General features: G+C 40.5%; 2 protein-coding genes across 15 annotated transcripts in view; one reads left to right on the top strand and one right to left on the bottom strand.

Annotated features, from left to right (window-relative positions):
* Positions 1-769: 769 nt before the first annotated feature.
* Positions 770-13,408, bottom strand: LOC107220936 (asparagine synthetase [glutamine-hydrolyzing]). Of its 11 annotated transcripts, none has more exons than XM_046738089.1 (11): positions 9,702-10,133; positions 6,616-6,667; positions 5,692-5,836; positions 4,493-4,618; positions 4,087-4,323; positions 3,238-3,415; positions 2,879-3,108; positions 2,405-2,532; positions 1,661-1,950; positions 1,071-1,305; positions 770-934 (listed from the first exon to the last, which is right to left on the bottom strand). In XM_046738089.1, exons 3-11 carry the CDS (start codon positions 5,815-5,817, stop codon positions 805-807), a joined length of 1,680 nt encoding a protein of 559 aa, XP_046594045.1. In that variant the 5' UTR covers positions 5,818-5,836; positions 6,616-6,667; positions 9,702-10,133; the 3' UTR covers positions 770-804. The 11 variants fall into 11 exon arrangements, with proteins under 11 accessions (XP_046594045.1, XP_046594044.1, XP_046594040.1 ...); XM_046738088.1 differs by lacking the exon at positions 9,702-10,133 and adding an exon at positions 6,832-6,952; XM_046738084.1 differs by lacking the exons at positions 6,616-6,667; positions 9,702-10,133 and adding an exon at positions 13,293-13,408.
* LOC107228007 (dentin sialophosphoprotein) overlaps positions 13,269-14,092 on the top strand; it is a 75,149-nt gene continuing 74,325 nt past the window's right edge. For all 4 annotated transcript variants that reach the window (XM_046738076.1, XM_046738077.1, XM_046738078.1 and 1 more), the window contains exon 1: positions 13,269-13,378. The gene's annotated coding sequence lies outside the window, so the exon portion shown is untranslated. The remainder of the gene's footprint in view (positions 13,379-14,092) is intronic.

The following is a 14,092-nucleotide window of genomic DNA, read 5'->3' on the forward strand; positions in this document are numbered from 1 at the left end:
GAAAAGCCGAGCGTTGGAGATCTCCCTACTCATCTCTGGGTCGACGACGTCATTCTTGGTCGCCTTGTTGGAGTGCATTCTCACGGGCAGTAAAATCAAGTAAAATGCCGCGCGGCGAGCAGCGCGACGTTGCGACAGCAGAAAATTAAGTGGGAAAATCTGTCGGCAGCGCACTAATCTCGATACCGCAGCGGCTGCAAAACACTGACCGATAAGCGGCCTTTCGTAGCGTTTTGCTGCCGCTGCAGATACATTTTCACAGGTCATTTTTCGCTGTCACAGCGTTGCACTGCTCGCTTCCACGGCATTTTAGAGCCCGAGAAAATGCACCCTTTTTCAAGTAGCGAGATCACTGAAATTTAAGCGAGCCCTCTCGCACGTTCCCGCAATCGGTTGACATGAGCCCCGGGCGCCGATTGTGCTACCCTATTCATGCATGTACATTTTTACATTCCTCTGCAGTTCTTGTATCATACGGCATTGCGAGCCGTTCCACGGTCAGTTGAAAAGCTCGTCTCTATTATTCAATAGATATTTCGCTCGAAACACATTAATCGGTGCTCGAACATTAAATGCAAGCATTAAATGGACCTAGGATTAGAATTGACTGCGCAATTACACTCAGGAACTACACACCCGAAGTTGGTAGACTAGATTCATTTAAAAAAAATGATTTCAATTAGAACCATACTCATTGTAAATATCATAATAAGTATACACTATGTATTATGTATGTAAGGTGCAGGGATAAATTCAACTCATCATCAGGTATTTTTCCCCAGAGACGTGTGCTATTTATTCACTTTAATCATCTGCCGCATAGTGAGGTATAAACCTAGCTGAAGGATCAGTAACTCCTTGCACCCATCGGGGCATCCAGAAATATGGAACAAACTTTTCTGCTTGTCCTTTGTAGTGGGTCTCGAATACCTTCCTATAGGTATAAAGTAAATTATAATGATTCATCGGCATATCACAAAGGTTTACATTCAACATCGCCAAATATAAGCTCCTTGATTGGCACCTAACCTGTTTCCTCATCCATTTGTTTGACAAACACAAATTGTTACCTGTAATAAAGAGCTTCTTTCGTTTTTGGGGTACAGTGGGGGTATATAACTTTTGCTTCCTCAAGTTCGTTGTCTGTTACACGTTTTTCAACAATTTCTTGGATGACTTGGAACAGTGATTTTTTTATGGAAGCTACACCGTCGCTAAAGGCTTCCTTGTGTCGCCATAGAATATTTTTGGGTAACAAGTTCATGTTGTCAAAAGCCGTCCGCAGCAAATATTTTTCAACCCCACCTGCGAAAGTATATGTACATGTACAAACCGTCCCATAAATATTTAGGATGCGGTAAAGATGGTTTACTGGGCATTTCGTAGCCATTAATCATACATACATTTTAAAAATAATACTCTGATTATAAAAACATTCACACAGACTTATTGTAATTTTAGTGTAGTATGAAACGCCATGGGGACGTTGACTTTCTGTCCGAAGTCATTTTACGTGAAGAATAGCCACGACAATTTAAATGAAACGTTAAAATGCTTGTACTTTCTGGTTTTCAGAAGTGTGTTGAAAACTTTGGTTGATAAACTTGTGGAAATCAAAAGAAAGAAAATTCTGTTTAGCGTCAGAGTTGTTAAACACTACCTTGCGGCTGCCTCGTAGAAGCATCTAATGACAGGTAGTAGTTGGTAAATTGCAAGTCTAAAAATGGTGCACGCAACTCAAGGCCATGGCCACTGATAGTCCTGTCTGCTCGTAGCCCATCGTACAAATATATATCGTTCAAAAGCCTTGCGGACTCATCGTGTGCGTCTTTAGGACTTGGCGCTTCACGAAAGTAAATGTAACCTTGTGCTACTTCGTCTGCTCCCTCGCCACTGAACAATACCGTCGTGTCTGTATTCTGCTTGATATATCTTGACACCAGATACATTCTGTAAAGTAATCAACATATTCCTCTCTATAGAACTGTATGTGCTATCAGTGTTGATTGAAGGTATATACAGAATTAGCCAAAGCTAACCTTACAGAATTTGGTACGCGGGCAAGAGAAGGTGACGGGTTGAGGAAAAATGACAATATTCTGTTGTATACCAACTCTACTTTAGATTGACTACGCCGATATCGCTTAGTTGAATATCAATTTGCGAAACGGATCAATCATTCCAAATAGTGGTGGACAAGAGAACACCAATACGATTGTGACGGAGCATCTTTATATACATATGTATATCTCTACTCGACGCTGTACATCTACTGTATAATTTCAATTACGCGAATGAATAATTAAACAAATTACTGGTCCATCCATACGGGAAATGTCAAAAGCTTCGATGAAATATACCGTATGCGTGAAAAACTATCATCAGATTCGATGTACCACCTTACCCTATGGAAGCTCGGACTGTGGTGATATCGCATGTTTCTAGCAGGTAAATAACATCATCCAAAACTTCAGCGACGTCTTCTTGTGTAAAGCTTATTTCATGATGAGCGGATCCAATATGATTTGCGACCTATTACCAATGTCGTATGAGTCGCGTATGTAACCCTTAATTTGCCACACTTCTATCGCGTACCGTCATTGTCGACACTACACTAACTGGTAGGAAATGGGAGATGGTGTTGTCAAAATAGCACAACTTCGGTTAAAATTAATTATTTCCAACGGCACCGTCAGCCGAGTCAACGCTACCTGCTTATACAATAGATCTGGATTGTAAATCGGAGGTAATGGAGATAAACGATTTCTACCCGACTTTCATATTGTTACAGAAGACGACAAACTTTACAGTTCCGAAATCATACCAGTGTAGTGATTGAGGGTCAAAGTAGTAATTACGTCATCACTCCTGCCATTACCTGTCGGGCTGCTGTAACATCTGGACTCTCTCCCATGCCAATTGAAAAGGTTTGAATTTTGTATGGAAAATTATTTTCCTTTGCCAGTTTGGTCACTAACGCAGCCACTAGACTTGAATCAAGGCCACCAGATAATAAACAACCAATTCGTCTGTCAGCTATAAGACGTTTCTTAATCGCGCCGTGTAGAAGACTTCGGATATTTTCAGAAACATCAGGTGAACTTAGTCCTATACATCAATATCTTCATTATATTATAGAATCTTAGAATGTCACAAACCTGTATTGCAGAATGAATTTGTGAACGAGGTTGCTCAAAAAAGGTACCAAAAACAATAATTATTCACAAGTCAACGTACTTTCCCAGGGCACATACACGTGAAAACTTGGCTTATCGCCAGGCTTGTGGTAGTGTACTCTTTTTGATAATTCAACGGACCCATTTTCCAAAATAGAGTACTCTTCGTAATGACCGGGGAGAAATGGTTCCAGTTTTCCAGAATCCCCATTCATCGTTTCCATCAAGCCCATAAGACCCTAAAGAAACCGTTCGAATTTATTTGACAAATATTTTTGTTTCTGTAAAATCAATTCGTTCCACATGCATCGTCTGTAATTATCAAATTGCTGATACCGGTTAATCTTTCGAAGCATACATTTTTCCTTGCAGTCACATTCCTTGAAACTCGGTAAATAGACATTCTCGAGGTAGCTAATTTTGAAAATGGGGTCAGATCTGAGAAATTTTTCAAATTCAAAATAGCGGATCTGATATGGCGGATTGATAATGTGAAAGTGATCAGAATGCACACTCCGGGGTTTTTTGGTTCACCCAAATGCGATTTCGTTTTCAGTGTTACGACCTCAAAAATGGCTGATCAAGAATATGAAAATTGATTCGATTTAGTTGTCACTCGAAGGTTTTTGGAAAAGACGAAACGAACTTTAACGTCAAAATTGTATGTGCGGAATACATTTTGTGCAAAATTCGCTTAGATGAAGCTCGCTCTTTGAGTTACCCGGAACGGACGACGAGGACGTACCGAGATTCTAGTTCCATCTTCGTTTTTATTTATTTTTTTAAAATTTTTTGTCGTGTTATGTTTTCTTTTTTTAAAAGCTTTTTGGGAAAAATGTATTCTGCATAGGGAATTTTGTAATTTTTACATTAAATTCGCTTTTATCGACCCCGAAGCAAATATACGTACTTTACTCTCAGAACACAGAGCAAGCATCCCGCTGTCACTGTATAATTTAAACAGTGGTCTGACACCGTACGGATCTCTGGCTACTAGTATCTTTTTTTTTTCCGTATCCAATAAGCAGAATGCAAAAACACCATCTAAGGAACGAACAGTAGTATCTGCCCCGTGGATTTGATAAGAGTGCAGGATTGGCTCTACGTCGCATGAGGTCTCGTATTCATATTTATCCTGTGCCTGTAACTGTTAGATATTGAAACTTATTTAAACGACAATAGTGAAGTACTCATATCGCAGCCATCAACTATTTCATAAAATTATTGGTATATATGCAGATATGTAATTCATTCTGTGTAATGGATCCTGAAAAAATTCCATAAATACCAGGATAAATTCGTCGGTGAGTGCTCACCTTTTGATAGTTGTAAATTTCACCATTGCACAACAGAATAAGATGAGGGTATTTGTGGATGCGCATAGGTTGCATTCCATAGAGACTATCAATGATGGCAAGCCTATGGAACCCAAGCAGACTACTCTGAAATAACAGTATTTGTGTTATTGTTGCAGTGATCACGAAAGGTCTTTTGTAATAATGTTAGCGTATACAAGCACCGTTTGTCGCCACGCACCACCTTTGGTCTCCATGTTTTCTTTGTTTCTAGTACTATAAATCTATCCAATTACTGAAATCATCAGAAAAACGTACCCTGCAGATAATGTTAAACAGTACTCTTGATAATCAATTGCTTGGAAACCAATGTTAATAATGATTAAAGCTGATTCAATAAAGTTTCGTACCAAATGGATCAATGGATGGCCACAGATAGCATTGAAGTGGTCAAAAAGGGCGGTTCTACCCCATACGATAATTAGTCCAATCAGTAGAGATTTTTGCGTGACCAAAGTACTGTTAGGATACCGACTGTGCCATTACACGAAAGATGGTCCCTAGTTATATTCTGTTCTGTTTACCACTCGCAACTGGTATTTGTTAATTTTTTATCAACGTTTAGAAGCACAAAAATCGTTTTTTTATTCGTTTTTCGCTTGTAAATATAAAACTAACGAAGCAACCTTGATGCTCTGAATAGACGAATCGTAGAGAATCTAAAGCCGTAGAAATTGAGCGCTGGAACGACTCGATCGGATTATTATCGTATTAACGGAGAGAAGACGGAAAAATTGTATAAATCATTTATATAAGCATTTTTTCAAACATTGATAACGCCGCCATTTTTTAAGTTGTACCGCAGGCTCTGCGCAAGATAGTAGTGATTGATAGATACTTGAAAATTGAAATCGGACCACTTTTCAGGCATCCAGGCAAGCTACAAAATGGTGCATAAAAACATTATAATTGCAATCGTGCAGAAATCAATTATTCGACAGCGCATGGGTTGTGCATGCATAAAGTACCAAACGCTACTATCTCGCGGAGAGCCTGCGCTATAACTTAAAAAATGACGGAGTTGGTAATTTTTGGAAGATAGCTGATTTTTCCGGTTTTTCCGGGTTTTCCAGCTTTTCTCCGTTAATAATGCAAGTTGGAAAAGATGTGCAAGTATAATATATAACAGAAATATAGGATTGAAATTTTATCGACACTACCTTAATTATACTGTTGGATTCAATTCTCATTGCATCTGGCCCTCGGTGGCTAATTTTAGTAAAGCTACCCCCAACATGTTGGATGGCAGCCTTGTTGGAACCGAATATAGCCCAGATTCCACACATTTCTAAAAGATGGGTCTTACTGCGGGATTCAATTTCTTTTATTAATGTAAAGAAAAACAGATTAAAATTTTTGAAGAGTCCTTAGGTACAAAGATAGAATTTTCGACGAAATAGACTATCAAGATAACAAAAATAGTAAAATCAGGGTTATAAGGTATGTATGTGAATTCTAAGACTACCTAATTTCCAGAGAACGGATCATGTAACATTAAAGACACGTAACTTTCACAATAGTCTGTGAACCTTTTCCAAACTTAAAAAACTGAACATAGTTATTGCGCAAATCAAACCAATTTCAATGGCCTGTTAACGCAAATCACGGGAAAGCTGCTGGAGATTCATAGTTATCAAAAAATGTATTTCCATAGTTTAAATTACCACTGATTGCACGAATACATTGTCTGGATTTTTTGGCACGTGAAACAATTTTTTTCTTTCTTCTTGGAGGTTCAAAAATAACGACCGACTATCAATACCGGTTTACAATTAAAGTCAGATGCCGCCATAACGTATAAGACAAAAGCGGGCAAGATAGGCCTCCGTGAAAGTTTTCCGAATTTTTTTGAAATTAGCAAACATTAGACATTTATTGAAAGAATGTAAATTCGAAAAATTGGTGATTTCGAAAAATTAACGACGGAGCCAGGAATCGAACCTGACGTCTAGAGATGCTTGACCGGAGCCTTACTCCACTAGACCACCTAGCCGCCAATTAAACATTTATCTGTTTACTCGCATGAAAAGACTTTTAACATCAAATGAATTATATTTTTGTTAGGACTAGGCTCAGTAACGGACCCGCGTGTGAGTCTCCGTTGTGCCCCGGCGACCCTTCGAGTACCACGACCTCCTGAAAATCGCACTCACGTCAATCGCTCGCTTTATGCCCTAGATACGCAATATACTACTTGTGGCCAGTTATTCGATAATTGTTGGGACAAAGAAAGAAAGAGATATACAATGAAATAAATGGCCACCGAGCCATTGGTATACACCAATACAACGTATACTAACGCGACTGTGCCAGATGATAGTTTTCATGACGCTGATCAATCGTATTAAGGGCATCAAATCCACTGGAAGGTGACTGTTCCAATACATCGGCCTCTGAATCATATATTCTGAGGATCCAATTCTATCGAATATTGAAAGCCTAGATCAGTACAGTACTTTTTTGTAACACGTGCACAACTTTCGAGATTCTTCCATCTGAAACGCGGGCCAAAGGAACCTTCTTACGACCGTTGGGCAATAAAAATCGACAGCGGGTGATAAAGTACATTCCCGACGACTTTCCAGGGCGATAAAGTACCGTTCCAAACTTTTTTGCCAATTAAAGTATACATTCAATTCATTACTCAATTCAATAAGCACATGGTGCGCCGTATCTCAAAACGTCTCCCTTGGCCCCGAATTTTCAATTAAAAAATAAACTTAAAATCCATACAGGTGTTACAAATAATAAGATGTACATCACGAGCGAGGGCACCTTTTTGCCCTCGTGTATTTGCATTACTCATCTCCGATTCGCTTCACTCGTGCTTTTGCGGCCTGCTACTCATAATGCAAACTCTACTCTTTAAATATTAATCAGTTATAAGTGCACCGCATGGAAAAAATCAATGTGTATGCACAGATAATCAGTGAAATATCAGTCAAAAATCAATGAATCATCAGTATACACGCACTTCCAATTTTTTCCAGCGATATATTTACACCTCGGAATTAGTGCACTTTCACTAATTTTAATTTAGAGAGTAAACGCGGGCCAAAAAAGACCTACTTCTCGTACTTGATACACAATATACTGTTGTATTCCGTATAACAGTTCACCGATATTCAATAAATGTGAAATTTATCCCCGCAACGCCTCACGATCAGGCAAGTAATGGGTATGGACAGTATCCGGGTACCACTGGCTATCTGACAATGACTAAAGAACAGTTTGATGCTGCACTTGCGACATCGTTCTTATCCAGTCATCAAGCCGTGGAAAAACTTAACGGACTTGGTCCAACGCGACGACTAGTCTATAGTTCAGACAAATTCAAAGAAATAAGAACATTAACCGGTAAAAATACGGATTTTCGTATACAAGCTGATTAAGGCTTCTGGATAAACATACTAAATTGCGTACTCGATGCGGGTTGCGCTCGAGCCGCCATCTTGGAATGAAGGTACACATTCTTAATTTTTCAGCCGTATCTCGGGAACTATTAATGATATCGGAGATATAGTTTCGATAAAAAAGATAGACTATTAAATTTACTGCAAAAACGCCTGTATACATTTTTTCTCTATCTCTAATACTTTAGTTGCAATCCTGAGTTGAACATTAGAATAATTTATATTTTTGCTCTCGATCCGCCTTTATAGATTTCCGTACGCTCCAAATAATAGGACAATGTATTTTAGACAAGTTAGTTCATCTGTACCAAGTTTTGAATTAAAAAATGCGTGTTTCTATTGCACAGAAATAATAGATTCGATAATTTATGAGCGGGAGAAGAAAAAGCATGCCAATAATCGTAACAAAGTGCACAGCGTTCGTAACTCGTTTGTCAAAGAAAGCGTACTGCAGGCAGGGCTCATAAAATGTTGAATCTATTATTTCTGCGCTATAGAAACGCGCATTTTAAAATCCAAAACTCAGTACACATGACCAAAGCTTCGATTTTATTCGCTAAGCACTCGGTACTGCTTGATTAGGAGATTGTTTATATAATGAAAGAAAAATGCCATTTTCCCAAGTCTATTCCTTTCTGCACGGAACATGTACCGTCACTCCACACAGTTCCTCCAATTTTTTTTTTTTCACCATCCCCTCTTCGGTCATTTGCTTTTCTAAAAATATTCAGTCATCTCTCCTTGACAGTGATTGTTTCTTTAATTGCAAGGCTGCCCTCACAGATGAAAAATCTTTCTTTGCCAGCAATATTTAAAGTATTAGAGATGGAGAAAAAATGTATGCAGGCTTTTTAATAAGTTATCTTTTTTATTTGAACCACTTCTCCGATATCATTAACAGTTCTCGAGTGACAGGCGAAAAACTACGAGTATACACCTTTTTTCCAAGATGGCGGCTCAAGCGCAACAGGTATCGATGACGCAATTTATTCCGTCTATACGCAAGCCTTATCAATAAGCTAGTATATCAAAATCCAGATTTTTACCGATGAATGTTTTTATTTTTTTATAATTTGACTGGACTATATTGACAGAAACGATACGCACCGAGTCGGAGTTGAAAATTTATTTTTACGAGTTACGTTTGCCGAGAAAAACGTAGCAGATTTGTCGCGTAAGATGTATCGAGTTGTGTATGGTAATAACGGAGCCTTAATCTGAATCTTTTACTTACATGTGGTGATTTATTGGTGTATATTTGAAAGAGAACTGGATTGCAACTTGAGGATCTTTAATCTACCTAGTAGTCGCGTATTTCGTTCAGTTGAAACCGATTGCATCAGATTTATAAGTTAGCAGGTGTAGCATGCATTAATAATCGCCGCACGAGGAAAAGTGACGTTTTGGAGACCGGAAATGCAGGCACGTGTACAGAAATTATCTAAGTCGTGGCGTTGCAATTTTAATGTCACACGATAACCCGGCCTAAGTGAACGCGCGGATGTAAAGAAACACATCGACGCACATTGCAGCTACACGGTACGTGGCACTAATACTGAACCGCAATTTCAAAATTAAATTGATCGAAGGCACTTTTTGGATGGTCCATAACATAAAACGTAAATTGGCTTGAATTCATATGGTCTATGTTTAGCAAGCTTTTTTTCATTTCTGTTACCACTCTATTATATTTCGGACAGAATTTTCACACACGAGGTGCTTTTTGAGAATCATACATTATAAATTATTCTACTTACGTGTGGTGATTTATTAGTGTATATTTGAAAGAGAAGCGGATTGTAATTCAAGGATCTTTGATACTACTCATGTATTTTGTACACTTGAATCTGATTGCAATTTTGACGTCACGCGATGACCCGGTCTAAACAATAAATGAACGCACGGACGTAAAGAAACACTCAGACGCACACTGCAGCTGCACGTGGGACTGATACTGGATGGAGCTAAGCGACAGCGCGTCTAATTGGTTACGTCCATTGTTGAAGGCGAAGTGAAGGGCGACTGCTTTGCAATTTTCACCCCATAGGCGTACGTATGGTTTCGGTCAACGACATAAAGGACGAACTGCGGATCACGTTGATTTCACCCAACGGCGATGTGATCTCTAGTTCGAAGCAGAAATCACGAGTTTTGGATCACATTTTGTTGTTCTCCTACAGAGATCAGTGCAAATACTGTGACTGCCTCACGTAGGAGCACAATCTTTGTTGGGTATCGAGTCGAAAAGCGGTTCAAAAAAATCTGCCGGGCGGTAGCGCTGTGATCGGGCCGGACCCTCAGTATCCGTAGTAGGCGGAAAATACAAACCCGGAAATGAAGTCTACGCGATTTATATATAAAGCCAACCAAATTGAACATAACGGTCCATGCAATGATAAATTTGTTGAAAATCATCTACTAAAATTGGACTATGACGTAGGCGCTTGACGGAAAATATATACCTTAAATGCTCCGTGGCTCCGTGCCTCTAACGCCACCGCGGAAACCCCCATTTCCAAATTGTTTTCAACATGGCCGCCATGCCGGACGCTGAGGGACTGGAGCGATCGGAACGCCACCTGGGTGCTATATGAAAAAAGTTACGATATTCGTAGTCAGAGATTGTGCTCCTCTTTAATGCTCCGTGCTCACGTCCCAGACCACAGTAGTCTCAGTCAACAACGTCACAAATTTCGTGACGCCACTGACTGGCGACTGTAAGCTGTCGCGAACGCGGTTGCCAGTACTTGTAGTACTGCAAGTATATTTCGGAATACACCCTTATACTAGGCACCCAAGGGCCGTGTTCGACGGTCTCTTCTTTTTCATGAATTCCTTCAAAATGATAGGAGCGCACGCGCAGAACGTATTTCCTGCTGCGCGAGACCGGCACATGCGCAAATTATTACAATGAGAATATACCTCAAAACCTGGGTAAATTGGTCAAACCACGTGTCAAACACTGTCGGCATTGTATTTACTGTAGATTTTTCTTTATACCTAGAACAAAAGATGTCTTAAATGCAACAAGTTATGGTAAAACACATAACTTGTTGTTACATTTTACCAGGTTTTGAGGTTATATTCTCATTGTGATAATTAGCGCATGTGCCGGTCTCGCGCAGCAGGAAGTACATTCTGCGCGTGTGCTCCTATCAATTTGAAGGAATTCATCAAAAAAGAGAGACCGTCGAACACAACCAGGGATACCCGGACACCGGCTGATCATAGATCACACACAAGGGGTGGTTTGTCGGAGTTTTACGTGAACCGCCGCTCTTTTGGCCGCGAGAGAGATGAACAGTTATACGCCGCCCGGTGGCTGTAATCTTAGACGTTTAATAAACCTATTTTGAACACACCGTACGAAGAATATTCTTTTACCATTTATTGCTAGACATATTTAATGGACGTGTTCGAACTCAGGTTTGCAGCGGTCTAAGGCTAAATTCCTGAGGTCCAAGAGTGTCGTCCAACGCATTAATTCTTTCTCATTGGCTGCACGAACTCGAGCTGTCATGACCGAATCCAATGATGGGAGCATAAACCTAACCGTGCCACACATATACCTTGGTGTAATTACGACAAACACGTTACTGGTGGTTCGATATCTGACGGTGGCGCATTACGCAGCTCCCTCTCAAGGGGTCTCTAACGCCTGCGTGTGGATCGAGAGTGGCGCCAATGGTAGAGCGGCAACTCATTGAACTACACACTTCTGCGGGCCACACAGAAAGTACAGAACGCCGCTCTCGGCTGACTCCATGTTACCAGATTGTATTTCGAGTCAGTTTTCTATTTTTTGAGGTGGTTTTTACGAGTGTTTGTTCGGGAGCTTCAGCCGTGTCGAACTGCAGTCCTAACTTGTACGCCGTCGTCTCCACGACATATCGTTTAATACTGTGACAGTGAATGAAGTGATAAAACATTTGTTCCCTCTCTCTCTCTCGGTCGACTACGGGCTACCCGCCTGTCGTTAACTTGGCTTGGCATTATCAGTCAGCTGTCCGTCTTGGTTGGTCGGTCGGTCGGTCGATCGGTCGGTCGGTCGGTCGGTCGGTCGGTCCGTCCGTCGATTCGTCAGTGTTACGCAAGGCAACTTGTCGACGTCCCGCTACGCTGCACGCACGCGTTCGGCACACGCCGAAGTTGAATCGAGGATGTCTACCGCTATCAAATTCCTAGCTCTAGTCTCTGCCAGCGCAAGTCTCCTCAAGTTTGTCAATTTGTCGGGCTCCTAGCTCGGTAGATCGAAAACAGGGGCAACAGAGAGATAGAATAGAGCTCCCTCCCCTTTTCCCTTCCACTGTCCCGCCCCCACCTCATACCGTTTCGACCCAGTGCAGCGTGTCCCGATTTGCGGGTATCGCTCGAAATTCCGTCGCTATCTTGCCGTGTAAAATAAAACAGAGTAGAGGAAAATTTGAGGAAATCACGTGAGGTGCGGAGTGAATTTTTATGTCCTCAGTATCATTCGCTTGTTTCCTTCGTTTTAGCTTTTCCGCTGTCTGTCATCCGTTAATATCAGCAATTGTATAAGATACGCATGTATGTATGTATGTATGTATATGTACATACACGTCATGCATAACCGCATTGTGCCTACTATGCATTCATGTCCGGATTTGCGCGTAGTGACGTGACTTCGTGTGTAAGCGTGTGTGGGAGTGCGGACATGTAGGTGTATGCACAGCGCTACGCGGCGTTGTATACTTGAACGATAATAAAAGAGTTGTGTACCGTTGATCATGGAAGCCGATGTTTGATAGTTTTCTATAAAGCTCCGGGTCCTCAATCTTCTAACGAGACGTTAACTTTGCTTTGATACATCGGTTATATGCAAATACTGTCTGTGACAAACGTAACCATACTCATGCATACATGCATGCATTCGTACGTACGTGCTAATCCAGCTTCACCTTTGTTTATAATCTGTTGTTTGGGAATCGAAACTATAGAACCTTGTCACCCTATTTCTCGTAGTACAGCTAAACTCATCGTAAGCCCCGAGTAGCTCAACAATAACAACTGTTGTAGTTTGAAACAACCAGCTTTTGCGATATTATCATCCCATGGTTGTTGCGCACGCGTGCATATAAATAAATCATATCCGATGGTCTAGCGCGCTGTGCGCTGTGATAAACTAATTTAGATAATAAAAAATTGATAAAATGGTTGAATTAAATTCTACAGGTTTCAATACTAACGATGCATAAAGTATGACCCTAATCGTATGATGTAGAAAACAAAATTGCTCGCTTCGTAAGAATGGACATTGTTCAGCGGCTAGAATAAAGTTCATCTCTAAACGTTTATAATTGTAGACATACACGAATATAGATACATACCTACATCGTTATCACCGGCGGTAGATCGCTCCCAGCCAGAGACCACCACTGGCGGATGAAAGGAGTTTCTGGATTTCCGAATAAAGGTAAGCACCTTACACGAAAACTTTCACCAGTTTTGTATATTTTAATTAATTCCCCGGCAATTTCTTAACGATACTGGATGAGCAAGTCTACCTCCCCACTTGACTGCAGTTCTCGTGTCAAAGATAGTTTGCTGTTGTTTTTACCGCAGGGCTGCGTAAGGCTATAGGTAAATACGAAATGTAAGCATTGTACGCCGTACCCGTTCGCGATGCATGGGTTTTCACCGGCCATGGAAAAAGAGGCAAACGGACGTATAGTCAGTGAGGCAAACCAACAGTCCTGCAGTTACCAACCGAGTCGCCTCGCTCGTTATTTTTTTTTTTTTTCTTTTTATAAATTTTAAGTCCAATTAACGAACTGATCGATGAAACTGTTTGTAGCCTTTTCACTTATCATCACCCAGGGTGATATAAGCCAAGTATTGGTTTCGGTCGCAAACTAATTTCAATGAATCCCTACGTTTTCGAACCTCTGATGTTCGAAAAACAGACTTAGAAGAATATCAGTCTGTCTGTCGATCCCGACAAACACCCGCGACGATCTCAAAAACGTTTGGTTGATAAATCTGAAATTCAAACAATTTCATATTCGAACGATGGTCGTGAAAAATTGTCTTACACCGTTTACTGACATAAGCTTAATTTCAATTTTTGACAAACTCCTGCGATGTTTTCGGAAACGGTTGCGTGAAAACATCCAAATTATACACGACT

Source organism: Neodiprion lecontei, chromosome 4 (assembly GCF_021901455.1).
Source record: "Neodiprion lecontei isolate iyNeoLeco1 chromosome 4, iyNeoLeco1.1, whole genome shotgun sequence".
Taxonomy (NCBI): Eukaryota; Metazoa; Arthropoda; class Insecta; order Hymenoptera; family Diprionidae; genus Neodiprion; species Neodiprion lecontei.

What these genes read in the sequence shown, in the direction of transcription:
- LOC107220936 (XM_046738080.1), bottom strand. Translation starts at nt 11,648, where the DNA reads ATGAGTTGCCGCTCTACCATTGGCGCCACTCTCGATCCACACGCAGGC. An exon ending in CTCTGTGTTCTGAGAGTAAA is followed by an intron (nt 3,416 to 4,086) that starts GTACGTATATTT and finishes CGGTTTCTTTAG; the next exon opens with GGTCTTATGGGCTTGATGGA. An exon ending in ATGTTACAGCAGCCCGACAG is followed by an intron (nt 2,533 to 2,878) that starts GTAATGGCAGGA and finishes CATTGGTAATAG; the next exon opens with GTCGCAAATCATATTGGATC.